At 38.2% G+C, this 26,322-nt stretch overlaps 1 protein-coding gene across 1 annotated transcript in view; it reads right to left on the minus strand.

Annotated features, from left to right (window-relative positions):
* Window positions 1-14,083: 14,083 nt before the first annotated feature.
* HAO1 (hydroxyacid oxidase 1) overlaps window positions 14,084-26,322 on the minus strand; it is a 62,241-nt gene continuing 50,002 nt past the window's right edge. The window contains exons 5-8 of the mRNA XM_005900497.3: window positions 24,526-24,617; window positions 16,277-16,435; window positions 16,095-16,164; window positions 14,084-14,154 (exon numbers count right to left, since the gene is read on the minus strand). Coding sequence (XP_005900559.1) covers window positions 14,084-14,154; window positions 16,095-16,164; window positions 16,277-16,435; window positions 24,526-24,617 — 392 coding nt within the window. The remainder of the gene's footprint in view (window positions 14,155-16,094; window positions 16,165-16,276; window positions 16,436-24,525; window positions 24,618-26,322) is intronic.

The following is a 26,322-nucleotide window of genomic DNA, read 5'->3' on the forward strand; positions in this document are numbered from 1 at the left end:
AGTATTCTGAGAAGACTTTTCATTAAACAAATTTTTTTTTACTTTCTTGCCATTAAAATTTGATTTATTTTGTTATTCAAACTTTGTCAATTATCTCCATCTCTGCCACTAATAGTTGACTGGACCTTGGTAAGTTATAATCCTTCTGGTCAGTCTCCTAGAGATCAAAGGGTTGAATTTCCAGTATTTCTCACATTGCAGTCCATAGAATTTAAATCCATATCATATTAATTAGGCTTTCCTGGTGGCTCAGACAGTAAGAATCCACTTTGCAATGCAAGAGACCCAGGTTTGATTCCTTGGTCAGAAAGATCCCCTGGAGAAGGGAATGGTTACCCACTCCAGTATTCTTGCCTGGAGAATTCCACAGACAGAGGAGCCTGGTCGGCTATAATCCATGGGGTCACAAAGAGTTGGACACGACTGAGCACCTAACACTATATTAATTGCATACATACATGGAGCATTTATGAAAAATACCTGATTAACAAAGGTAAATAGATTTCTTTAATATAAGACTTGAGATACATTAATAAGCAGATATGTCTAATTAAGCCACAAGACAATTTTAAATTACCATGATTAATTTATGCACTTCAAAAATAAAGCAATCAAGAAGTTAAATTTGCAAGAATGAATACACTAGCCTTGAAATAACATGTTAAACTTCCATCAAACATTCTGTGGTCTGAAACTGACAGGATGTTTCTGGATTACTGGTGCATGGTCAAGCAAAGAAAGACTACTCACAGTGGGATTAAAGGCATTGCCCTAACCAGTTTCAAATTTCCCAGTTGCCAAGCGATGCCATACCCTTTAGGTGTTACAATATTAAGGTCAAAGAACTCATATCATTCCTAAGTTTCTTTTTTAGTGAGAATATCACCAGAAAAAAATTTAATTTATAAGGAGACCGACAAAGTTAGCACACATCCAAACACATCCAAAAACATAGAGTGCCAAATGAAAGTTGAATATCAGCTAAACAACAAAATTGTTTTAGCATAAGTATATCTCAAATGTTGTATGAGATATACTTACAATAAAATTTTTTGTTGTTGTTGTTTCTACAGAGGACACCTCTTGTTTGATAATCAACCAAATTTTCTTACTCTGGACATACCAGTGCCCTTTCCTGGCCCTTAGGATTCACAGTTGTCCCATATTCATATTATACCGCTTCTCCCTTACCATGTTTAATGGATCAAGGGGTTTATAAGTTAGCATTCTAGTCTCTAGCAATCGCAGACTGAAGCTGGAATATAATTCTTGGTGGCAGAGCCAGGTGATGGGAATCCAGGGAGGCTTGTAGCCAAGTGACCTACCGAGTTGAAGTTGCCCATCTGCAGTGAGAAAGCAATAAAGCCAACATTCTGGGAGAACCAAAGGAGGTGAATAAAGCAAAACACATCCTTGGTACTTTTAAAACCCTGGAACCAGGTTTCATAAGCCCCAACTGCATTTATGTTCTTCCTGAGGTTTGGCAGTTCAACACTTCCTATGATTTAATGAGACACTAAAAACCTCTCTGACTGCTTGAGCTAATTCAACTTGTGTTTGTTCTTTCCAATAAAACATCATGAGTTATAAAATTTCAATGAAACATTGTTTAAGGTGCTTAAGCAAAAATTAATTATCTCAGAAAGACTAAAGAAATATTAATTGCTCACCATTTTTAGGGGCAAACTTGCATAATGGAGATGTGCCATACCCACATTACCCAACTGTGTGGCCAAGACCCATTATGCAGGGAGTAGACCATAGGGCTTGCCCATAGAATATATGTGAGTAGCATTTGGCCACATGATCTGACATATTCCAAGCAACTCTAAAATTCTATGACTTTGTAACATTTCAACAATTTCTCAGTCTCACTTGGTGGTTATATTTGCTACAAAAATATAATCAAATAAACAATGCTGTGCACAACAGCCAAGACATGGGAGCAATCTAAATGTCCATCATCAGATGAATGGATAAAGAAGATGCGGTACATAACACCAAGGAATATTACTCAGCCATTCAGTTCAGTTCAGTGCAGTGCAGTCATTCAGTTGTGTCTGACTCTTTGTGACCCCATGAACCTCAGCACGCTAGGCCTCCTTGTCCATCACCAACTCCCAGAGTTCACCCAAACTCATGTCCATTGAGTCGGTGATGCCATCCAGCCATCTCATCCTCTGTCGTCCTCTTCTCCTCCTGCCCCCAATCCCTCCCAGCATCAGGGTCTTTTCCAATGAGTCAACTCTTCACATGAGGTGGCCAAAGTACTGGAGTTTCAGCTTTAGCATCAGTCCTTCCAAAGAACACCTAGGACTGATCTCCTTTAGGATGGACTGGTTGGATCTCCTTTGCAGTCCAAGGGACTCTCAAGAGTCTTCTCCAACACCACAGTTCAAAAGCATCAATTCTTCGGCGCTCAGCTTTCTTCACAGTCCAACTTTCACATCCATACATGACCACTGGAAAAACTGTAGCCTTGACTAGATGGACCTTTGTTGGCAAAGTAATGTCTTTGCTTTTCAATATGCTAAATATTATTAATGTACTATCATTTTTTCTACTATACCTCTTCTGAAATTGTTTAATTATACCTCTTCCAAAATTGTTTAATATTAGTTTTCATTGAAAAGGGTTTAGTACTTACTATAATCCTCATAGTTTCTCTGTTCCCTGGTTCTTCATTTTGATTTATCTCTTCTTCATTCCCTGGATTTCATCGGTAACTCATATTTTAAAAAGTAACAGTGTTCTTTGAGTTTGTGCATATTTAAAAATTGGCCTGATGCTTTTATATTTGAATAGTAGCTGAGATGGTTATAATATTTTGGGGTCACACTTGCCTCTGATGGACTTTTTGCATTGCCATCTGGCATCTGATGAAATCCAGACTGGTCTGCTTTCCTCCCTTTGCTGTTAACTTAGCACCACCCACCAAAAAACCAAACCAAAAACCTGATGCCTGAAAAATCATATCTTTATCTTTGAATTTCAGTATCTTCAGCTGAGGCAATGCTAAATATCACATGACACAGTTTAAAAATAGAACTATGCTTAGTACATTGTTTTAATTTTAGTTTAAATATGAAAAAAGCCCAAAATAACTAGCATATGTCTCATATGAATTAATATATTATTAATATTGCCCTCTATTTTTCTACATTAGCCTTACTAACAATGTTATAGCAATAGTAAAATCAGTGGTTATTATAAATTTGGGGACATTTATTTTGTTAAAACAAACATTTTAAGATTCTTATTATCCAGGGACATCCCTGGCAGTCCAGTGGTTAAGACTCAATCCTTCTACTTTGGGGAGCAAGGGTTCGATTCCTGGTCAGGGAACTAAGATCCCACACACTGTGTAGTGTGGCCATAAAAAAAAAAAGAAAAGAAAGATTCTTTTTATCTGGACTAGTCCTGCCCCATAAATGTTTTGTGATGATGGAAGCATTGTATATATGTGCTGTCTGATATAGTAGCCATTAACTACATATGGCTTTTGGGTACTCGAAATGTGCCCAGCATTGAATGCTTCACTTTAATTCTAATTATTCTAAATTTAAGTAGTAACATGTGGCCAGTTGGTATAATCCTGGGTAGTCCAGATGTAGATATGGAAAACAGTCTTGGGCAGAGAAGAAATTTCATTTAATAGACTCAAGAGCAGCTTTGCTACATGGTTACCCTGGGCAAGTCACATAGAGTCTTTTCAACATAGCTTTCTAATTTAAAAAATTATATGTTATAACAGCTTTTACAGTAAAAATAATAATGTTTACAATTATTTGGAAGAAAAATGCTATATTGGTCTAAAACAGTATTGTTTTTGTTTATTTTTCTTGTTAATCTTTTATTTATGGTTTACTAGGAAGATTCCAGAAATTTTGTCTAAAGTCTTGATTTTGTGACTCAGACTAGCCATGGAATAAACACATCATCTTGAGAAAATAATCTTGAACATTAATTTTCATTCTTTAGGTGAAATAGTCATATTACTTATCAATACTATGTACTAAAGAATAGTGACCCCCTTTTAAACTAGGAAATTATGTGTGTAAGCTATTATATAAATAATTATAATAAAAATATATGGCATGTAGAGTATGTAGTGTAATGGCTGACATCCTGGAACTCTGAAAAGAGTGAGCAAAGTATGTTAGAGTGAAATATGTCCTTTTGAGTAGACAAAATCCTGTATTCTCAATCACCAACTGGCACCAACAAAGAACTTTCTCTAAGGAACTTTGGTATCTCTTTGATCCAGGAGCAGATTTCTTTACCATATAACATGGAGCATTGCCCAAGTCAAGAACACACTTTTGGCTTAGATTTTCCTTTATTGTTGATACCATGTTATCTGGTTTTAATATTAATGAACAAACGTCTCAGATTTTTAAAGTTTCTGAATAATAGAAGACAATAGTTTTGTCTTAGTCAAGAATATACTTTTGGTTTGAATATTTTAGTTGTTATAACCATCCTATCAAGTTGAAATATGAATGAGCAATATCACTCCAACTTTGGGGGAGAACTTATGAATAACAGTAATTTAATAAAATTTGTACTGTGACATGAACATTTCATCTTAAGTAGCACTTGTAAAAAGTGCACTAAAAAAGTAGTTAGGAAGAAACTCTTTTAAACAATTCTTCAATAAATCTAACTAAATAAAGTTAAAATTCACTGTTTCCAGTACTACCAATCATATAGCTCCAAAAAAGATGCAACAATGCAACAAACTAACAAAAATATCTGAAGATTCAGACATAAACTGTTAATCTGCCAAAAATTAATTTATGCAACTATTAAATATTCATGATTATGGGTCGGGCAGTATGTATGAAAGCTAGACTCCATAAATTTGAAAATGCAGTCATTGGATCGACTGGTGGTTTTGTCAACACAACTGCATAAACAATTTGCCCACTTTCTGCTAAATTGACCGGATGCTTTGTTGTCACATAAACCCAATCTAAATGAGATCTACAGATTTCCCCCCAAACCTTATTTTAGCTAAACGTTTCTTGGCTAATCTTATTCCAGGTCTGTTAACAATTTTTCCAGAATGATTTGATTGGCTTTCAACTGTTTTGCCATTTCTTGTCCATCCTTTATTGGGCAAGTAAACGATGGAGAAAATGATGCAAGGGCAAGCGAATAAACACAGAAAGAAAGGTCTTTGGAAAGCAAGACACTCCCCACAGTTGTTGGCCCTTTCTTAGGAAGGGAGCACTTAAGAGGCCATGGGAAGTTAATATTCAAACTGCCTCTGCATCTGAGATGCCTCCTTCCAGGAGTTCAAGAATGAGAACTTCTGCTACTTAATATCATCTCTGTTAACATTTGTGAAAACTTCCAAAGTTCTTCAAAGGCTTCAGGCAAGTAAAAAGCAGCAACATATATTTTTTAAAAGTTAATTTGAAAACATACATGAATTAAAATGTTTCACTCTAATAATTGTTAGAAAAATTTCCATTTTTGTTGCTTATCCTAAACTTCCTAATGATGAAGGTTCACATGGTCCTCCATTTTTTTTTTAACTTTGCTCAATAGCAGGAAATAAGGATGATAGCACTAGAATAAGAAAAACACATTGTGCAAGAATCTATCTTTTAGTATCCATTTCAGTTTTTTTCAGGGACTGCTGATCTTTTGGAGTTTTTGACACTCATTCAGAAATGAAACATAAATTAGGTATTCTAAGTATTCCAATTCAGTTAAGAGCCAAGATGATTTCCTAGTCTAGATTCATTCATAGTTTTGCTTCTATCAAACTAAGGGATAAGAATGAAACTGAAAAATATCATACCTTGTTAGAGCATTGTTGTAAATATCCAAGAATTCTTGGGAAATGCTCATAATCAGATGATAATATCTACCCTATTGAACCAGCTCAGTGATGAATAATTGTGTTTGTCACCAGCTGTCATTTAATAACATATCAGTTAAACTATTATACTTGTCCTTAAATTTTTTTTACATGTTTCACTGGAGAGTGTGAAGGAGTAGGGGAATGGAATTTTTGTGGAGATAGCTTCTAATTTCACAAAGAATGCCTCAATTCTGTTAGATATTTCTCTGTACATTGAGGTCATGCCAAGATGAATATTAGAATAAGATCTGCCATCCAGACCTTCAGGCTCAGGACTGAGACATCTTTCTGTTACGGCACACTGCTTCCTGCACTGCTTTTTGGTACTTTGAATATCTCAGAAAGTGCAGAGTTCTATTATCACCAACTGTAATACTTATTAGTCCTTTAGTATGTTAAAAGACATGTAGTGTTAAGAACAACAGAAAGTCATCCTCAACAGTGTTCTGTCTACTCACGGAGCATTGCTTCCGGCCCTGGCCAGACAGAGTATACTCACAGGAGACCGCTCAACATGGTGCAGTGAAGTGAAGTCGCTCAGTGGTGTCAGACTCTTCGCGACCCCACCGACTGCAGCCTCCCAGGCTCCTCCGTCCATGGGATTTTCCAGGCAAGAGTACTGGAGTGGATTGCCATTTCCTTCTCCAGGGGATCTTCCCCACTCAGGGATTGAACCCGGGTCTCCCTCTAAGCCAACAGGGAAGATGCCTGGAAATCCAGTCATGCTTCTAGAATGTACCACCATCTTAAAGTTGACATGTGATGACTTTTACTTTCTTACTTTTGCTGTTCAGTAAATACATGGATAAATTTATGCTATGTTGTCCTAGAAGTGAAACAAATACCACTAAGGAAAAATTATGAGGATAGAGAGCTAGAAGCTGGATTGTCATATCCACGAAGGCAGAGAATTTGTCTTGCTTTTTGCTATATTACTAGCACCTTCCCTGAAAAATTGTAGTGATTCAATAGATATTTGTTAAATTAATCAACAACAATTTGTAAGGGATATTATAGAAATTTTTAAAGAATCAACTCTAACATTCTATGTATGGCATCAAAATACAATGAATACTTAAAGCATTCCATTAAAAAAATTTAAAATCACAGTATTTGATGTAAAATTCTAAGAACATGAATTTACACATGAGCATTTTATGATCAAAAATTTTTGTTTTGAAACTGTGTTTTATTTGCAAAACAGAAATGAAAAGGGAGATATTATTAAAATATTAAGAAGTGTAATTTTCTTGAGGGTGGGTTTGTCATTTAAAAATTTGTTTTTTGTGAGTTACAAAGTTTATTTTAATATAATCGATTAAAGAAACTATGAAATAGGCCTTGATTATAAGTATTTTTAAATTTTTATTTTATATTAGAGTATAGTTGATTAGGGGCTTCTCCGGTGGCTCAGTGGTAAAGAATCTGCCTGTCAACACAGGAGATGCAAGAGATGCAAGTTCCATCCTTGGGTTGGGAAGATCCTCGGGAGTAGGAAATGAAAACCCACTCCAGTATTCTTGCCTGGAAAATTCCATGGACAAGGGAAACTGGCAAGCTGCAGTCCATGAGGTCACAAAGAGTTGGGACACTACTAAGCATACCCGCGTGCATGCATGATAGTGGATTAACAATGCTGTGCTGGTTTCAGGTGGTTTCAGGTGTACAGCAAAGTGATTCAATTATACATAAACATGTATCCTGTTTTTAAATTCTTTCCCCATTTAGGTTATTATAGAATGTTGAGCAGAGTTCCCCATGCTTTACAGTAAGCCTTTACTGGTTATCTATTTTAAACATACCAGCATTTACATGTCAGTCCCAAACTCTCAGTCCATCCTTTCCCTCCACCCTTCCCCCTTGTTACAGTAAGTTTGTTCTTTAAGTCTGCGAATGTGTTTCTGTTTTGTAAATAAGTTATTTTGTATCATTTTGTATAGTTCTGCATATTTTGATATTATATGACATTTGTCTTCATCTCACTTACTTTGGTTAGTATGATAATCTCCAGGTCCCTCCATATTGCTGCAAATGGTGTTATTTCATTCTTTTTAATGGCTGAGTAGCTATGGTTTTTCCAGTGGTCATGTATGGACGTGAAAGTTGGACTGTGAAGAAAGCCGAGCGCCGAAGAATTGAATGCTTTTGAACTGTGGTGTTGGAAAAGACTCTTGAGAGTCCCTTGGACTGCAAGGAGATCCAAAGTCCATCCTGAAGGAGATCAGCCCTGGGATTTCTTTGGAAGGAATGATGCTAAAGCTGAAACTCCAGTACTTTGGCCACCTCATGCAAAGAGTTGACTCATTGGAAAAGACTCTGATGCTGGGAGGGATTGGGGGCAGGAGGAGAAGGGGATGACAGAGGATGAGATGGCTGGATGGCATCACTGACTCGATGGATGTGAGTCTGAGTGAACTCCGGGAGCTGGTGCTGGACAGGGAAGCCTGGTGTGCTGCAATTCATGGGGTCGCAAAGAGTCAGACACGGCTGAGCAACTGAACTGAACTGAACTGAATAATATTTAGAGAGAAGGGGAGAAAAATAGAAAAGAGAGTAGATGTAAGAGGCTAATTTCTTCATTTTCTATAGTGATTAGTTAACTGATACCATATAAAATGTATATGCCAGAAATAACAATTCACTCAAACTTCTTAAGTTTTAAATAATTTTCAAAATGTCATAAGCAGGTACTTAAATGCTATATTTCTTTTTGGAAGAACTATTTACCTTAATTTTAAGAATTCTTGCAATTCCACTTTCCCTCCTACTAAATTCAAGTAAAATTGAATATTTTACTTAAATGTAACATTTACTGTGTAGTTCTATTTTAGCAAAGCCATTTTTATCTATGTATCCAGATGCAATTTATTATATGTATATAGCAATGTCTGAAAGAGTATTCACCTAATATAAATAACAATTATATTTATGTGATAAAATATGTGGTTTTTATTTTACTTTGTTGAATTGTTTGAAATTCTTAACCGTTTTTCACAAGAAGTAAAATTTTAAAGTAAATAATATAAAAATAATTATTATAAATAAGACTTTGATGTTCAATTTATAATTCGCAATACATTCTCACATATATCACCGTGCTGTGTCTTCATTTCACAGCTGAGATTCTGAGCGTCCTAGGGTTAAATAATGTTTCACATGGCTAGTTACTCAGATCTTCAGGATTCTAGTCCAATACTTTGGGGTGGGTTGGCTTTGACCTTCAACTAGTGACGTTAGTAATAAAACTCTAATACATAATGTGAAGCATATTACTATAAACTACCCCATCAATAAGAAGATCCCCATACTGTTAAACTTAGGATTTTGACTATAATGTAAAAATGAATCAACTTGAAAGGCAGATGATCTAACCAGAGAACACAAGTAGGAAACTGAGCCAGAATCTTTTCCCCAATGAGGCTGAACAAATGAACAAATAAATATATTGCACACTTGAATTTCACCCATTGTATTGGCATCATTCAGGGTAACACAGTTTTTGGTTTTCAGAAGATCCTGGAAATTTTTCAGTTGAACCTATGGGCATTATCTGAAATGATATTCAGAAAAATATCAATAGAAATAGAAACAAATAACTGGCTAAAAATAAACTCTCCCAAAAAATTCTTAGGGAAGAAACAAGATACTGACTACTCCAGTAAGCATTGGATAAGGACAGGAAATTGCATCTTTTTAAATAGATAAGATTTCCCATCACATAAACATAAAATAATACCCTCTATCATTTATGTTAACATTTGTATCACCTAAAATAAACTCTCATCCTGATGTTCTTCTATAATTGGCATGTGACAAAGCACACATTGAAGCAAATAAGAGTTCAGAAAGCATTCTTTATCTTTATGTTATAAGACGCCTTCAGATTTTCCTAAACAGACAAACTTTATTTTGTTGCTATGCAACAGATGTGCAATACAGTCCTTTGGACAATAAATAAATAATGAATTTTACAATGAAAGGTCTTTTCTCCCTGTTTGAGAACAAGCCACCACTTCCTTTCATGCTATACTAATCCACCACAGCTCTCTAAAGCTGTTTCACAAACACTAATGTTTTGGCAAGATAAACAAATGAATGAATAGCACAGCAATGACACAGATGCAGCTTGCAGACAGCACGCTAAGAAGCATCAGTACTACTTGATTCATTCTTACAGGTCTGGGATCCTGGGCTCCCCAAGCATGGTAGAGAGAAGGAAGTTTATTTCACACCCACATTCTTCTAAATAGCAGAATATAAGTGAGTTTAACAAAAAAAGATTCTGATGAGTTCTATTAGCAGGCACCCATCACTGCTACATATATCAAGCATGTTCTGTGTGGGGACATAAGAGTGATTTTAGCCATGAGGGGAACATCTGTGAGGCCAAGATGTCACAGGTGTTGAGAACCCATGACTCATGCACTAGACTGGCCACACCATGTTTAACATGACCTGCTCCATGTTTAAACTGTTAAATATTTGCCAGCTCTTAAAAATCTTCACATAATAATGGGGATGTCTAGCTTTCCTTGAAAAATAAGAAAATAACACTGAACTTGCATTTTCACTTAAATTGGTGGGAATCAGCTTCCAGCAGAAAAAACTGCAAACAACCCAGTGAATCAATAAACTGTGGTATATTCATGCATTGGGTTACTATAGAGCAATAAACAGAAAGGATTACTGATATACTCAACAACATGAATGGACTTCATGTACAAAACTAGAAACAGTAGCACATATTATTTGATCCCAGTTACATGAAGTTCAAGAACAGCTAGAACTAACCAACGGTGATGGAAGTAGCGTAAGTTTACTTCTGGTAGACAGAGTGGTTTGGGGACAATGGAAAACTTCCAAATCTTGATCTGGGTGGTGGTGGTTGCATGGGTGTGTGTGTAAAATGTGTCCACCTATGACAAACTTAGGCACTTAACACACATCACTGCAAGTACTTTGTGCCTCCATATGAAATACATTTTAACAAGAAGAATCAATTGGCTGAAGAAAAGGTGGCATTTTTAGATGGGTTGTCATCCACCATACCCAACAGTTGGGTCATTACATGATCTGCTTGGCAAATTGGACTTGATGCTTCTTGCTCTAGACAACACCAGTGATGCCTTGAAGAGCAGTATCTGCCTAGAAGCATGTTAGAAATACAGAACCTACCCCAGACCTCCTGAATCAGAATCTATAGACATGATCCCAGCAATCTGTTTTAACAAGCCCGCCTAGCATGCTACAGTTCATGGGGTCGCAAAGAATCAGACATGACTGAGTGACTAACACACACACACACACACACACACACACACACACGCACACCAGGTGATTATAATACACTCTCCAGCTTGAGAAACACTTCTCTAGGGTACCATATACATTAAACACACAAGAAAAGCAGATTGGCCTATATTAAACTATTCATTCCCTATTATCCCTTCTCTCAACATATTTTAAGAAACTCAGGAACAGAAAGATCAATTGTCTTCCTTAAAGAACTTCTTTCAAGCTCAAGTGAGAAAATCCCTAGAAGTAGATATGCAACAAACACCCACTCTTCCTGTGTCAGACATCACACACCTTCGGTTTTAGCACTGTTAAAACAGGATTGGATACACTCAAGACAATGTAAAAACAACTTTGTATCTTTCTGATTATGGAAACAACACATATCATAAAACATTCAGTCCTATCACAACTCTGAAGAAAATAATGGGGACCTATGTTCAAGGAGGTAGCATGGCTCTGGGGGTCATAAAAGTGTCTAGAAATTCACAAATTAAGACCATTCATCTCCATTCTCATAAGACTTACTTAAAGCATCACGTGTGGGTCTTCATTTGCTGAGATAGTTATCAAGTTTTTAGCAACCTGCTGTATCAAGCCTACTATGATGTAGGTTTCCCAGGTGGGTCAGTAGCAAAGAGTCCACGTGCAATGCAGGAGATGTGAGTTCAATCCCTGGGTCAGGAAGATGGCAACCCACTCCGGTATTCTTGCATGGAAATCCCATGGACAGAGGAATTTTGTGGGCTACAGTCCGCATGGTCGCAAAGAGTCAGACACGACTTGGCAACTAAATAACAACAACAAACCATGATGAAGCCAAAGTGGACATTCTTTGCCAACAGCAAAGACACTTTCAAATCAGTTTGTGGGATCAAAGAGGTGCTTATTATAGATCTATCAGTTTATTAACACTAACTGGAAACACAAAACAGTTACGTGATGTGACAGTCAAATTTTTTATTGGTATCTGGAGAATAATTTAAGGCATAATTTTCATCACATTACATGACTCATTTTTACCTTGTATTATTTATTTATTTGGCTGCATCATGTGGCATGGGGGAATCTTAGCTCCCTGACCGGAGTTTAACCTGGGCCTCCTGCAGTGGAAGCACAGAGTCGTAACCACTGAGCCACCAAGGAAGTCCCTAAATGATTCTTTTTTATCAGACCCAGATATAATTTCAAAAAGAAAGGCCTATGTTTGTGTCCCTCAGAGTATTTACGAATACTCTAGCATTTAAAGGGAAAGAGAGTAGGAAGGAAGAAGAGAGAAAGACAGAATGACAGAGAGAGAGGGAGAAAGAAAGAGACAAAGAGATCTGAGAATAATAAAACATTATAATAAAACAACAAAATATAGCATCACCATCATATATTAAGGTAGTGATTCTCTCTCAGTTGTTCTTCACAGTAAATATACTTCACAGTAAATGAATAACCAGGGAGATGGTGAAAAGAAATTTCAAACTCTCTTTGGTTATCAACTTTACCTACAATCTGTCAAAAATCTGGCTAGGGAATAAATGTGAAGCTCATATGACCAGAGCTTCATGGACAGGCAGCCAGTGCAGTCACACAGGACTCCATGCTCCAAAGGGGCCTCATGTTTGAGTTTAATGTTCTTACTGACTTAAAATTCTTAATAATCTTATCTTTGAGTTTGTGTAAAGGATCAGGGGATCATGGAATATGTGCTGCAGCCTGGGAGCCTAGAATGATACACTGTCCCTCCTCCAACCCATCCACCCCCTGCTACCTCCCCAAGTCCCTTGAGTGAGTGAGTCCTTGGCTGCTGGCTCATCCAGCCCCAATGAAAGCATTACCGTCAGCCCCCTTCACGGCCCTGGGCACAGAGGAGTCAGGATAGATCATAGGGCAGTGTTCAGGCACCCATGAGGATTCCCCTGCCCAAGGAAACATGACATTAAATAGAAAGAAAAGATTCCATGACAGGTTCAGAGAAAAATCATGGAAGAAAGCCTTTGTCCTGCTTTTCTGAACAGGGGGCCCACATCTTCACTTGGCATGGCCTTCATAAATCATGAAGCTGGCCTTACATGTGACTGTGAGTGGGGAAGAAGCAAACTAATGAAGGAGGATGAGGTGTAAGACAGTGAACGAGTATGCACAGGAGGAACAGAGAGGTGTTTGGGTTGTGAGATTAAAACAGTTGAATTCCATACTGTTACACATGGGCCAGATAGCTTCTTTTCAGAAAATGCTTTATTTCTCTCTGATTAAGAAGCAGTCTATATCATAAAATACTCAGATATATTCAGATACTGAAGATGTGAATGAAAATCTACATTGAAAGGAGTCACATAGCCCAGAGTGTTAAAAAGTATCTAGAAAATCACTTTTATCCCAATTCACTAACTGGAAACACAAAACAGTTAAGATAGTTAAGTGCTATCTCCTCAGTGTTGTGAATCCAAATCTCCTGTTTCCCCGGGCACATCCAGCCTTCTAAAGTTGCCCTTAGACTTTAAGAACACAGTTTTAGGGATATCCAAATATAGTGAAGGTTTATAAACAGGGAGATCATTATCTTTTGACCTCGGCACTAGCTACCTCCAATTTTACCCAGGAATATCTTTTGTTTGTAGCACGTGAGGCTGCCAGGGGATGACGTTGTCTAAAACCATTTTCAATGTTTTCTTTTTAACAGTTAATATATTTCCAGGATGCAAGTCCATTTCTTTCTAAAAGGTTCCTAGGACACTCATTGAAAAGTCAAAAGCAATGAACTTAAAATAGCAAGGGATTGCTATTTTGCTGGAGAAGAATGACACCCTTTGTATCGAAGTGGGGAATTACAGGCTGTGGTCACTCTCTGCACAGTGTCTCTTTGTCAAGTAACACATGCCAAAAAAAAAAAAAATACAGATGGGAAAATATTGTGCACTGTCAGATCTTGGAAACAGCCAAAGGATTTTTCCTCACCAATGTCTTGTCGATGACTTTCACATTCTGGCACCCTGAAAAAATAATGCATACATTTAATATGAAATGAATGCAATAATAATCAGGCAGGTAATCGTTTTCCCAAGGAATGTAAAACTTGACAAATGTAAGGTTTATGATTCAAGGTAAGCTTGCCAAATCTTATGTGGCATGAGACCATTTTTATTACCTAAACAGTCCTTAACACAAAATGACTGGCACATATTTTTATTAACACAAAGAGTATATTCTTTTCTGCCACATTTAATACAGAGTCAGTGGCTAAAAGTTCTCTTTTAGGATATGTCTGTAGCAAATTAAAAGGTAGAGTGAGGATTCAAAGAATGGCATCCTTCTCACGGATGCTGTGTCTACCCTGCCTCAGCTCAGAAGTGCATAGACCACTGAGCTCTGGAATTCTATCTGTGGGGATGGTCTGGGTGATACAGATCACAGAAAAGGAAGCCCTTGCTACCTTCAAAAGGAGGGGAGGGGATGATTGACTCAAGATGATTCAATGCATCTAGAGGTCCATTCTGAGTCAAATTCAAAACAGTCACTAGGAATAATGATTATTTATTTGTTCATTCATTCAGCAAATATTTATTATTTACATGCTATGCTCTAATCCAGACACTAGAGATACTGCAGTGAAGACAACAAAGATCCCTGCCTCGTGGTTCTTAACATTCCAGAGAGGAAACAGACAATGCACAATGTGTGTCATTTAAGAAAAATAATGTGATAGATAATCTACAGAAGGTGTTAGGTGCCAAGGAAAAAAATGAAATTAGAAGACGTTAGCTGCTATGGAAAAAAAATGAAACAATAACAGAGGAAAAAATTGGAAGTTGGGTGAGCGGAAGACAAATTGCTAGTTTTAAATATGGTGATCAACATGGGATCCTATGAAACAGTAAGATAGAAAAGTGTGCCTTGAAGGACACAGGGGAGTTTGCCACATAGATTTTTGGGGAAAGAGCATCCAGCCAGCAGGAAGAACAAGGCCAAAGCCTTTAGGCTGAAACATGCCTGTTGTCATCAGGGATCATCAAGAAGGCAAATAAGGCCTGGGTGGACATATTTGTCACTCAAATATGGCCTGAGTAACAGTGGGAGGAGCTGAAGTCAGAGAGGTGACAGAGATCAAACCACATAGACCCTCATAGACCATCATGAGGACTTTGGTCTATTTATTCTGAATAAATTGGGAGCAATTGAAATGTGCTGATAGAAGAGTGATATGATCTAAGTTAATGTCTAAAAGGATAGTTCTGATGCTATGATCAGAAGAAACTGGAACAGAGAAGGAAGACAGGATAGACAGGCTGACTCAAAATACCCAAGGAAAGAGACAGCGACAGGAAGGATACACCAGGAAACCATTACAATATCCAAGAAGAAGGGAGACGATGCAGGTTCCAACCAGGCTTTTTTTACAGAAAGCACCTCTGTGGATGGATGTGAGGCTATGAGAGAGAAAAGGAGTCAAGAGTGACTTAAGACTTAAGATCTGAGCAAGTGAGACAAAGGTATTAACATGAACTGAGACTGAAAAATCTGTAGGTAGAGCAGAGTTAATGTAGAAATTGAGCAGCTTAGTTTTGGACAGGTAGATTTTGAGATGCCACATAGACATCTAGGTGGAGCTGGTGGCTAGCCCATTAGATTTATTGTTCATGTGTTAAGAGAGGAGAAAGAATATGATGTAGCATTACCCTTAAGGTACTAATAAGACTTGTCAAAGCATCCCTGAAAAGACTGTCCAAGCAGAAGCTAAGTGACTGCTACAGGCAGACATACTGTGGAGTTCCTCCCTTCGAGAGCTCTCTGCACACTATAGCCAACTTTAAATTTCATTACACTCCAAATGGTTCCATCCTCCTCCCCCTCAAATTCACTTAGTTCCACCAAGGAGCCTGGCCTAAAGACACCCAGAAGAAATGAAGTGGTAAATGATAACACCAAGTCTTACCACTCAGAGCCATGGCCAACCAGAATTCCTCCTTCAGTATCTCAAGGACATCCTGAACACCTTTCTCTCCCTAAGCAAGAAGACACAGATCTTTTGAGTAAGTCTGTATGACTGGTTTCATGAATTTATTTCACAGTTGAGTCACTCTGTTTTATATATTTATTGCTTTGTTCTCCAGTTACCTGGGAAGCCAAGCCCCAAATGATCGGTCTCCCCACAAACACAGCCTTGGCTCCCAGGGCCAGAGCTTTCAGAACATCAGTTCCCTTCCGCACACCGCCATCCAGGAAGACCTCCACCTTTCCTTCCACAGCCTCCACTATTTCTGGCAGAACATCAATCTGTGGAGAGAAGAGGTCAGTAAAGTGATACTATGCATGTTGAATTGTTCCCCAACTCAACTTCCACAGGCCACCAACCATCCAATTAGCACTGAAAGTAGGAAAGGCTAAGCTTAGAATCAACAGTAAAATCAGTCTCTCCTAAAATAAAAGAAGTGCAAATGCTAGCAACCAAAGACCAGCTAAATTTGGAACTGAGTAGCTTATTTTTCTGTCAAAGTCCAAGATTATTTTGTGTACATGCTGATACATGTACATGCTGTGTACATGCTGATGTGTGTGCATGCATGATAAGTTGCTTCAGTCCTGTCCAACTCTGCAATCCTATGGACTATAGCCTGCTAGCCTCCTCTGTCCCTAGGATTCTCCAGGCAAGAATACTGGAGCCCTCCTCCAGGGGATCTTCCCAATCCAGAGATCAACCCCTTGTCTCTTAAGTCTTCTGCAATGGTAGGCAGAAGATGTAGTGGTAGGTAGGTGGCACTAATATCACCTGGGAAGCCCTTATTCCTCATATTCGGATTCAAATATCATGATCCAAATATATACATATATATATATATTTGTATACATATATATATGTATATATATATATGTTTTTTTAATTGTGTGTATATATACATACACAATTAAAAATACATAATCAGCTTTAAAGGCACAGAGCTACTCTATATTAAATACATAAATATAAATGAAGTATCTTCCTCATATAAATTATTCTGAACATTAATTTACTCATTGAAAATCAATTGTTAAAATTCATACTCAGATTGTGGTAGAAGCAATGGTATATAAAAATGCAAACACTATCAGTCACAAAAAAACTTAGTCTCTGATTTTCCCACCCAAAATATGAGAATATATATAATATACAATTATGTATAACAATATAGCAAACATCCAGTTATACATTAGAGAATTCTCCCTGAAAATATTTTTCCTTGCTTTTAAGGAAAATGACCACATGCACTTTGAAGATCCTCATCTTGATTAGCAGTTGATAATGGGCTTATTATATCAGCTCTAGAGAATATAAAAGCTTCATTGAGGTCCATCTGCTAGACTGTATTATTGTTCGTAATTCTTCACACCACTCTGAACCCACTCTTTTTCCAAGGTCACTTGGCAGTGTTTCGTAGTTAAAAAAAAAAAAAAGCAGTGCACTTATCACTCCTTGACAGTGGCCTTGGCCTTGCAACCTACTTTGCCCAGTGACATGTGAACAGAGGTGGAAGAGTGCCATTTCTGGGCATGGACCTTGAAAGACCTCATATATTTCAACTGTCTCTTGCAGCTGTGCCATTGGCCGTGTGAGAAAACTCCCCCTCCCCTCCATAGAGCTGAGACCCCCGGAGAAGAAGGAGAGTTGTCCCATCCAAGCCCAGCTGGACCTGAAACTTGGAGAACAGCCACCCAGCCAGTACCAAATCTAGGTCAGCAGACCCCTAGTTGACAAAAAGTTTCATGGGAATAATGATTTAAATTTGAGTTTGGAATCTTTTGTTTTTTAGCATCATGTGGTAATAGCTCTTAAAGTTGGTTAATAGCCAATATAGTTAGTTATAGATAGTAACTGACACAATTGGCTACTTGGGTGTAAATCTTTGCATCTGAGGGTGGAAACAATTCTCATAGTGACTTACTATAGTGACCATAGTAGGTAAAAATCCGCAGAAATTATCCACACTTATCCCCAAGTACTTAAATATAAAATTAAATCCATACATTCAAGTGCAGTTTTTCTAGAAGTAATTGTGCTGAAATCACTCAAAAACTTTCCTGCTTCTCCCCCCAAATTTGAGAGGCTCAATGTAAAAAGAGTTTTATGTAGAAGACTGAAGACCAAACCCAACTACAGATTTGGAGGAAGTGAAGGCAACAGTTGGAGCACAGCCCCCTAAATGTTTGGCAAGTAATGTGATTTTCCTCTTTTCCTTTCGGCTTTTCTGCCTGGCCAAACATGCTTTGGATCCATTTACATATGTCCCTTTAACTATACATAGTCCTCCTTTTAGACTCAGGCAAGTTACATCAACATATAAATGCTACAATTTCCAAGTGATGATGCAAGCTATAATTAAGTATATTTCCCCATTTGAAACCAAAACCAAAGAAAAATATTAGCTAGTTTCAGTTCAATACACGTTTTCAAAGTCACGCAAATCAAGTCTTTTAGGATATTTCCAATGCCCAATCTGGCCTAAAAAATAAACTAATAAGGATACTTAAAGTGTGAATCCTGGATTATAAAATGAAGCCTAGATTCGTGTTTTCCTGTCCATGGACAAGGAAGTTCTATCCATCACAGAGCCTCATCCCCCCTTTCTTCTTCCTGGAGCTGCAGTTTTACTGGGTATATATTATGCAGAATAATTCTGACCAGAGCAGATAAAATAAGTAAATATAATGAACAAGTCCACTATTTTACGACTTTTCTGTTTCTTTTCAGCTTGCTACACATCTAAAAGACCATTCATTTCAGCTTTTCTTTTCTTAGTGGTTCCTTAGACAATTAATTGCAGGCTTAGCTCCAGCAGAGTTAATCTACAGGAAAATATGGTAAGATTCCAATGTACTACTGTTCACTCATCCATCCATTCACTGATTTATCAAATATTTTATTGATGACTTGGCAGATTCCAGGCATCATGCCAGGCAGTTTACAGAATCCAAAAAGAATCCCACAGGGACCTGATTCTGGAAAAGCCCCCCTAATGGCACCCCACTCCAGTATTCTTGCCTGGAAAATCCCATGAACGGAGGAGCCTGGTAGGCCGCAGTCCATAGGGTTGCTAAGAGTCGGACACGACTGAGCAACTTCACTTTCACTTTTCACTTTCATGCATTGGAGAAGGAAATGGCAACCCACTCCAGTGTTCTTGCCTGGAGAATCCCAGAGACAGGGGAGCTTGGTGGGCTGCCATCTATGGGGTCGCAGAGAGTCGGACACAACTGTAGTGACTTAGCAGCAGCAGCAGTTCCTGTTCCCGCTCAAGGTCCTCCCTGTCCACAAAACTTCCACTCACAAGGTACTTCCATCTTTCTACCTTCTTAAAGCATCCAGTCCTACACTCATGATTTCTGACATTTTAGGCATAAAACACTTTAAAGGTTCCAAACCAGAGCAGTTGAGCACAAACAAACGGATAAAGCCAGAGATGCTTTAGTTAACATTGCAGAAGACAGATTCCAAGCCACTGCCCACAAGTCCTCCTCTGACTGTCTACCCACCATGCTTCAGGCAGCCCTGGCTGGAGGTGGTGGTGTGAGTTCTAATAAATAGTGTGAGTTCTACTAAGTACGTTTAGAAAACCCCTGCTCCATATAGGTCTGGCTGACAGTTTGCGATTGCAGAAATGGCTGCAGCCATCTGCCACCTTATCTTCATTTCCTTGCAGTGCAACATTTCTACTCCTCCCATCATGAGGAATAAATGAAGTCAGAAAAGTCTATTTCCTCACACCTTGAATCTGAAGTGGCCGTGTGACTTAGCTTCCACCAACAGAAAAAGAAATAAGTGACAATATGCCTGTTCTAAGCATAAAGCTCAAGAGGCTTAGATATTTCCACTTGTTCCCTGGGAAACCCAGTGTCTTGTGAGACCCAGCCCACCTAACGTTCTAGATATGAGAGACAATGCAGAGCCCATCCCTGCTGAGGTCATCCTATACCAGCCTGCCCTAGTAGACCCAGCAGCTGACCACAGACATGTATGAGTGAGCCCAGCCAGGAACACAAAACCTCTCTGTGGATCTCAGGTCAAATGGACAATTCACAAAGTTATGACATGAATCAATGGCTATTGAATTTTAGCCAGTAGATTTCAGAATGGTTTGCTATACAGCAAAAGCTAACTGATAAATCAAATGGTCCTCAAAGGAAGAATATAATGAATCTTTTTCAGAAGGAAAAATGAAATTTCTGATGTCATAGAATATACCCAAGGACTCAATTTTAGAAACACTGATTTAATAACCCAAAGTTTATTTTATGAAAATGTTTTACAATTGAAATTTTTCACTTGAAAATATGAAAAGAATATCATATTTTTAAGTTTACATTCTTCCCTGGTGGCTCAGTTGGTAAAGAATCCACCTGCATGTGGGAGACCTGGGTTTGATCCCTGGGTTAGGAAGATTCCCTGGAGGATGGCATGGCAACCCACTCCAGTATTCTTGCCTGGAGAATCCCCATGGACAGAGGAGCCTTTGTGGGCTACAGTCCATGGGGTCACAAAGAGTCAGACATGACTGAGTGACCAAACACTACTTTGGATCCAGTTAGCATAAAAAAATTTTTTTTTCCATAAAAAAGTCAAAAAAAAAAGCTCCTAGGGTTCAAAGACTCCATATAATCTGTCTTTAGACCCCAGTTTGAGATGATCTAGTATTGTGGATTTTGGAAATATACTAATTCTGCCATATCATTCCCTAATTACCTCAGGACTAGTCTTTGCCACATTATTACCTTCAGAGTAAGGATCTTAATGTGAACTCATTTTTTTTAAGGCAGATGTTAAATTACTTATAAAAGCATGCACTACTGAATTATCAAAATTCTTAGAAAGAAATACGTTATTCTTTTCTTTTATTGGAGTATAGTTGTTTTACAATGTTGTGTTAGCTCCTGCTATACAGCAAAGTGAATCAGCTATGTGTTTACATAAACCCCCTCTTTTTTGGATTTCCTTCCCATTTAGGTGACCACAAGCATTGAGTAGAGTTCCCTGTGCTATACAGTCAGTTCTAATTAGTTATCTGTTTTATATATAGTTGTGTATATATGTGGAGGAGGCAATGGCACCCCATTCCAGTACTCTTGCCTGGAAAATCCCATGGATGGAGGAGCCTGGTAGACTTCGGTCCATGGAGTCGCAAAGAGTCAGACACAACTGAGCAACTTCACTTTCACTTTTCACTTTCATGCATTGGAAAAGGAAATGGCAACCCACTCCAGTGTTCTTGCCTGGAGAATCCCAGGGACGGGGGAGCCTGGTGGGCTGCCGTCTATGGAGTCGCACAGAGTCGGACACGACTGAAGTGACTTAGCAGCAGCAGCAGCAGGGTATATATGTCAATCCCAAACACCCAGTATATCCCACCCTCCCTCCCACCTTGGTATCAGTATGTTTGTTCTCTATGTCTCTGTCTCTACTTCTGCTTTGCAAATAATGTTAACTTATTTTTAAACTCTGCTGGAACAGGCCATGGTTCTCAATAGCACTGTATTACTATGGACTGCAGTCAAACTCCTGATCTGGGACTCTTAATGATAAGTATTTCTCCATACAAGAAAACTCTGTGATTTATAGAAATGCAGAAATCATACAGTCCAGACATTTAATTTTTGCGACCAACACAACATTATGTAGAGACTCAGGCTGAAAAGTCTGAGCAACTTGCTCACCCAGCTCTCACCCTTCTAGAGGCAAGAAAAGGCTTGAACCCAAGACTCTGGGTTCATTTCAATGCTCTTGCAGTAAAATCACACTGCCTCTTTGGCTCTGAGTTATGATGTCACAGAATGTGCAAGAGAGTAAGTCCTTCTGTGTACCTACTGAGAAGTTCTATATCACAGCCTCCTCCAAGTCTTTTGCCAAATGCCTGAAAACCAACACATTGAGAGAAAAACACCTTCACTATAAACTTAATCCTGCTTCACATTTCTCTCATCATCATGCACCTTAAATTTTCTCTAAAGTAGGAGGCAAATTCAAGCAAGTATCTCCTCTCAGGCACACATCATGCAAAGGGGAGGGTCATTGTTTATCTTAAAACAGTTTCTGAGACCACAACTCAAAAAGCCCTTTTAGATAAGTTTCCATATCCCCTCAGCCAGAAGGAAATAAACCACACCATTCAGATATGTTTCCCTTAAAATCTAGTTAGATTTGATTTCAGTAGATTTAGATTTTATTTTTAGAAAACAAACTTAATTTGGCCTGCCCACTAAGTCCACGTCTTCATACACAAGAGAGGCATAAATCAGCGGAAAAGCCTTGAACTGAGACCAACTTCTCCTGCCCGCCCAGAGGAGCTCTTCACTCTCCACTACAGGCAATGTTTAATATCACCTAAAAAGATGGGTCTTTATAAGTAATGCTGAATTGGAAAGAGCTGACAACTTCCAGTTTTATGATTTTAATTACTGATTCTGTGCAAAGACTTGATTTCTTCCTACCATTAGCCCATTAGTGCTTCAAGAAAAACTCTTGAGTGCAAATGCATGTGCCCAGGAACCCCTGGCCTCATTCAATCTGCCCTAAGACCTGCACAACATCCATGGATTTAGCTAAATCAACATGCTATCTTAATGAAACAGTAATCCACTACTTGACTAAATTATTTGAATGAATTCAAATGTTTGCCCCAACTAATAACTATGACTAAATGGTTCTGACAAAAGGGGGAATGGATATGATGATCCAGCTCGGAAATGATGAACTAAAGAGTCTATCCACATTATTTCATAGATACATATTTATTTAAGTTTTGTTACATGATGTTAGCTTACTTTGCCTATGATAAGTGAAATTATGGAATACTAAAGTTTAAAGGCGCCAAAGAAACAATCTAATTAATTTTTTTAACTTTAAAAGATGAAAAAGCTGAGATTTGGAGGGGTTATCCCTCAGCCCCATAGCAGGTCAGACCCTTCTCTCTTTCCTTGGCTCTCATAATTATCCAGGCCACCTCATTGGTCTTCCTGCTCCCTGTCATGCCACAGTCCAATTTGTGGTACTTGTTGCTGCTAAATCAAGGCTTTTCTATTGCATATCTAATGACTCATAATATTTAATATTCAAAGACCCCCTCCCTGACCTGTCCAAGCAGGCATATTTCTCAGGCTCCCAACACCCACCAGATACTGCAAACAAAAGAGATTCCTTGGTATTCCCCAAGAATATCTCAGTCTTTCCCATTCCACTTTTACACTCACACTAGTGAAAGCAGGGGTCCATATGGGAACAAAGCAGAGGTGAAAGACAGCTGCAATCCCACTGCCTCATCTGAAGAAATCCCGGACACATTCTCACAGCGGACAGCATATAAGGGATCCCCACGCCACCCCACCTACAGCTTCTGGCCTTCACTCTAGATCAGGGATCCATGAAGTACACCCCTGGATATATGTCTATCTCCATGACTTTTGATCCATTTCTGGGCTCCCCAATCCTTTATCTTAAAGTCAATCCATGGCTGGGCCCTTCGCTCCTGGCGTTGGGAGCCGATTGCTCACTTTAACTGTTTTAACTCTATCCCACACCATTGCAGCCAGTTAGTTTACTTTTATATCTGGATTCTGACTCTGATTTGTCTGGCACAGGGTATATAGTACATATAAATTCACATTGGATCTACTCAGTAGCTGTAAAAATACTAGTGCTTCAGTTTTCCTGGTCCCACAAGATTCTGATGGATGGATTCAGGGTGCAGACTGGGAATTAGGATTCTTTAAAGCTCCCAAGAGATTCCAATGTGCAGCCAAGGTAGTTCAAGCTCCAACAGAGAGGTTTGTTTGCAGGAAACCTCTCCCAGGCCACAGGATTTCTGCCTCCTTTCCCCACCTGCCCTCACTCTTCAGCTTTTCAACCTCCACCTCCAAGACACTCATGGCATAATCTTCTTTCCTACTCAAATTTACAATATTCCTCTCAGTATATCTATAAATATAGGACTAATCACTGCCTACAAATGGCTACTTACTTAACACAGACGACTTTTATAAGTTTACAAACAAATAGAATAATAATCTAATTTAGGTAGATGCCCATGTGCTCATGTACATGCTGAGTCGCTAAGTCATGTTCAACTCTTTGCGACCCCTTGGACTGAAGCCCACCAGCCTCCTTTGTCCATGGGATTTTCCAAGGAAGAATACTGGAGTGGGTTGCCATTTCCTAGTTCAGGGGATCTTCCAGACTCGGGGATTGAACCACTAAACTTAAAATCTGAGATCTTACATATATTCCTACATATTCTATCTTGAGTATTCATACAAAAATATATATACAAAGAGAGGTAGTCACAGAGATGGTCAAAACTGAAATACAAATGGGAATTCCAATGGAGGCATTTGCCAAAACTCACAGTGGCTGGCACCCCGTCAAGCTGTCGAGCCCCATGATTTGACACCAAGATCCCGTCCAAACCATGTTTAACTGCTGCCTTGGCATCATCACCTAGAAAGAGTAATACAACCACGGTGTGGAAAAGGCAACTTAATAAAAGGCTTGAATTTTGAGGCCAAAGCATCCCCATCAAAGAGGGGCTGGCCTGATACATATGTATCTTGCTCAGAAACTTTAGCACAGACATACACCCAAGGGTTAAATCTAGAATTATATTGATGATTTCTTTGGCCAAAAAAGGTTAACATTTGAAACAGCTTAATGATGAAATAAAACTATCAATAGATGGTAAACTGACATGCAGTTAAAATGTATTTATCCTCATAAGGAAATACCCGTGCTCAGTTTATTTTTATTATTAACAAGATTAAATTATTTATCATTCAACATAATTACTCCCCCAAAATTTGGATAACATAAACGAACATAACAGTAGCAAGCAGTTTAGTGTAACAGGTGATAAACAAGTCTATTTCAAAAATATTCTTTAATACAAAGCTTTAACTTCAGTAATTATTTTAAGTAATAGTGTTCTATAATTAAATGTATTTTGTCCATTGAAGCATATAAAAATATAACATTCAAATGATATGCTACATCTTAAACCAGTCTTAAAAATATATTGATTTTTGAAAATGCTGTTTTAAATTTGACTAACATACTCCGAAATCAATTTCAAATCTTTTAAAAATATTTTACATCTTTAAACTATTATTTTCAGCATTCTCCCAATAAAAACTATTTGCTAACAGAATCATGAAAATAACACTGCTTCCCAAGTTTAACACTCAAAAGTAGCCCAAGGTTGTAGTGAAATCAGATTGTGGAAACTTAAGCAGATAGATACAGGACATTGCATATATTTATAAATTCAGCAATGGAGATCAAGGGCATACCTGACTAAGAATAATAAAAAAGAGATTCATAGGAGAATTTGTAATTTGAATTATTTGAAAATTTTATTCTTTAAACCACCATTTTCCAAACTGTGTTTCATGGAATTTTTAAATATTCCCACTTTTCAAAATAAAGCTAGAAATATTTTTCTTCTAAAATTATAGGCATATGAAAATGTTAAACCCATGTGGCATAGACATTGTTTATATCCTTAAAAATTCATAGGTTGAAGTTTTAACCCTCAATGTGATCAAATTTGGAAATGAATACTTTGAGAAGTAATAAGGGTTAAATGAGGTCCCAGGTAGTGCTAGTGATAAAGGTCATGAGGGTAAGGCCCTCATCATGGTATTAGTGCCCTTACAAGATTACACCAGAGAGCTTGTTCCTCTCCCTCTCCACGCACACAAGGGAGAGGTCATGTGGGCACACAGCGTCAAGGTGACCTCTGCAACTCAAGGGAAAAGCCTTCACAAAAACCAACCAGGCTGGCTACTTTATCTCAGACTTCCAGCCTCCAGAAGAATGAGAAAATAAATTTCTGCTTTAAAACACTCCCTTTCTCAGGCTATTACATTTTGTTATGGCAACTTGAGCCGACTAAGACATTGTGTCATCATGATATTATTATTACTAGCAGAGAATAGTATATATAAGGAATATATACTATATAGTGTGCATGCTAAGTTGCTTCAGTTGTGTCTGACTCTGTGACCTTATGAACTGTGGCCTGTCAGGTTCCTCTGTCCATTGGATTCTCCAGGCAAGATACTGGAGTGGGTTGCCACGCCCTTCTCCAGGGGATGGTTCCGACCCAGGGATCGAACCCGCATCTATTTCATCTAACATGCATTGGCAG

The sequence above is a fragment of the Bos mutus genome, chromosome 13 (assembly GCF_027580195.1).
Source record: "Bos mutus isolate GX-2022 chromosome 13, NWIPB_WYAK_1.1, whole genome shotgun sequence".
Taxonomy (NCBI): domain Eukaryota; kingdom Metazoa; phylum Chordata; class Mammalia; order Artiodactyla; family Bovidae; genus Bos; species Bos mutus.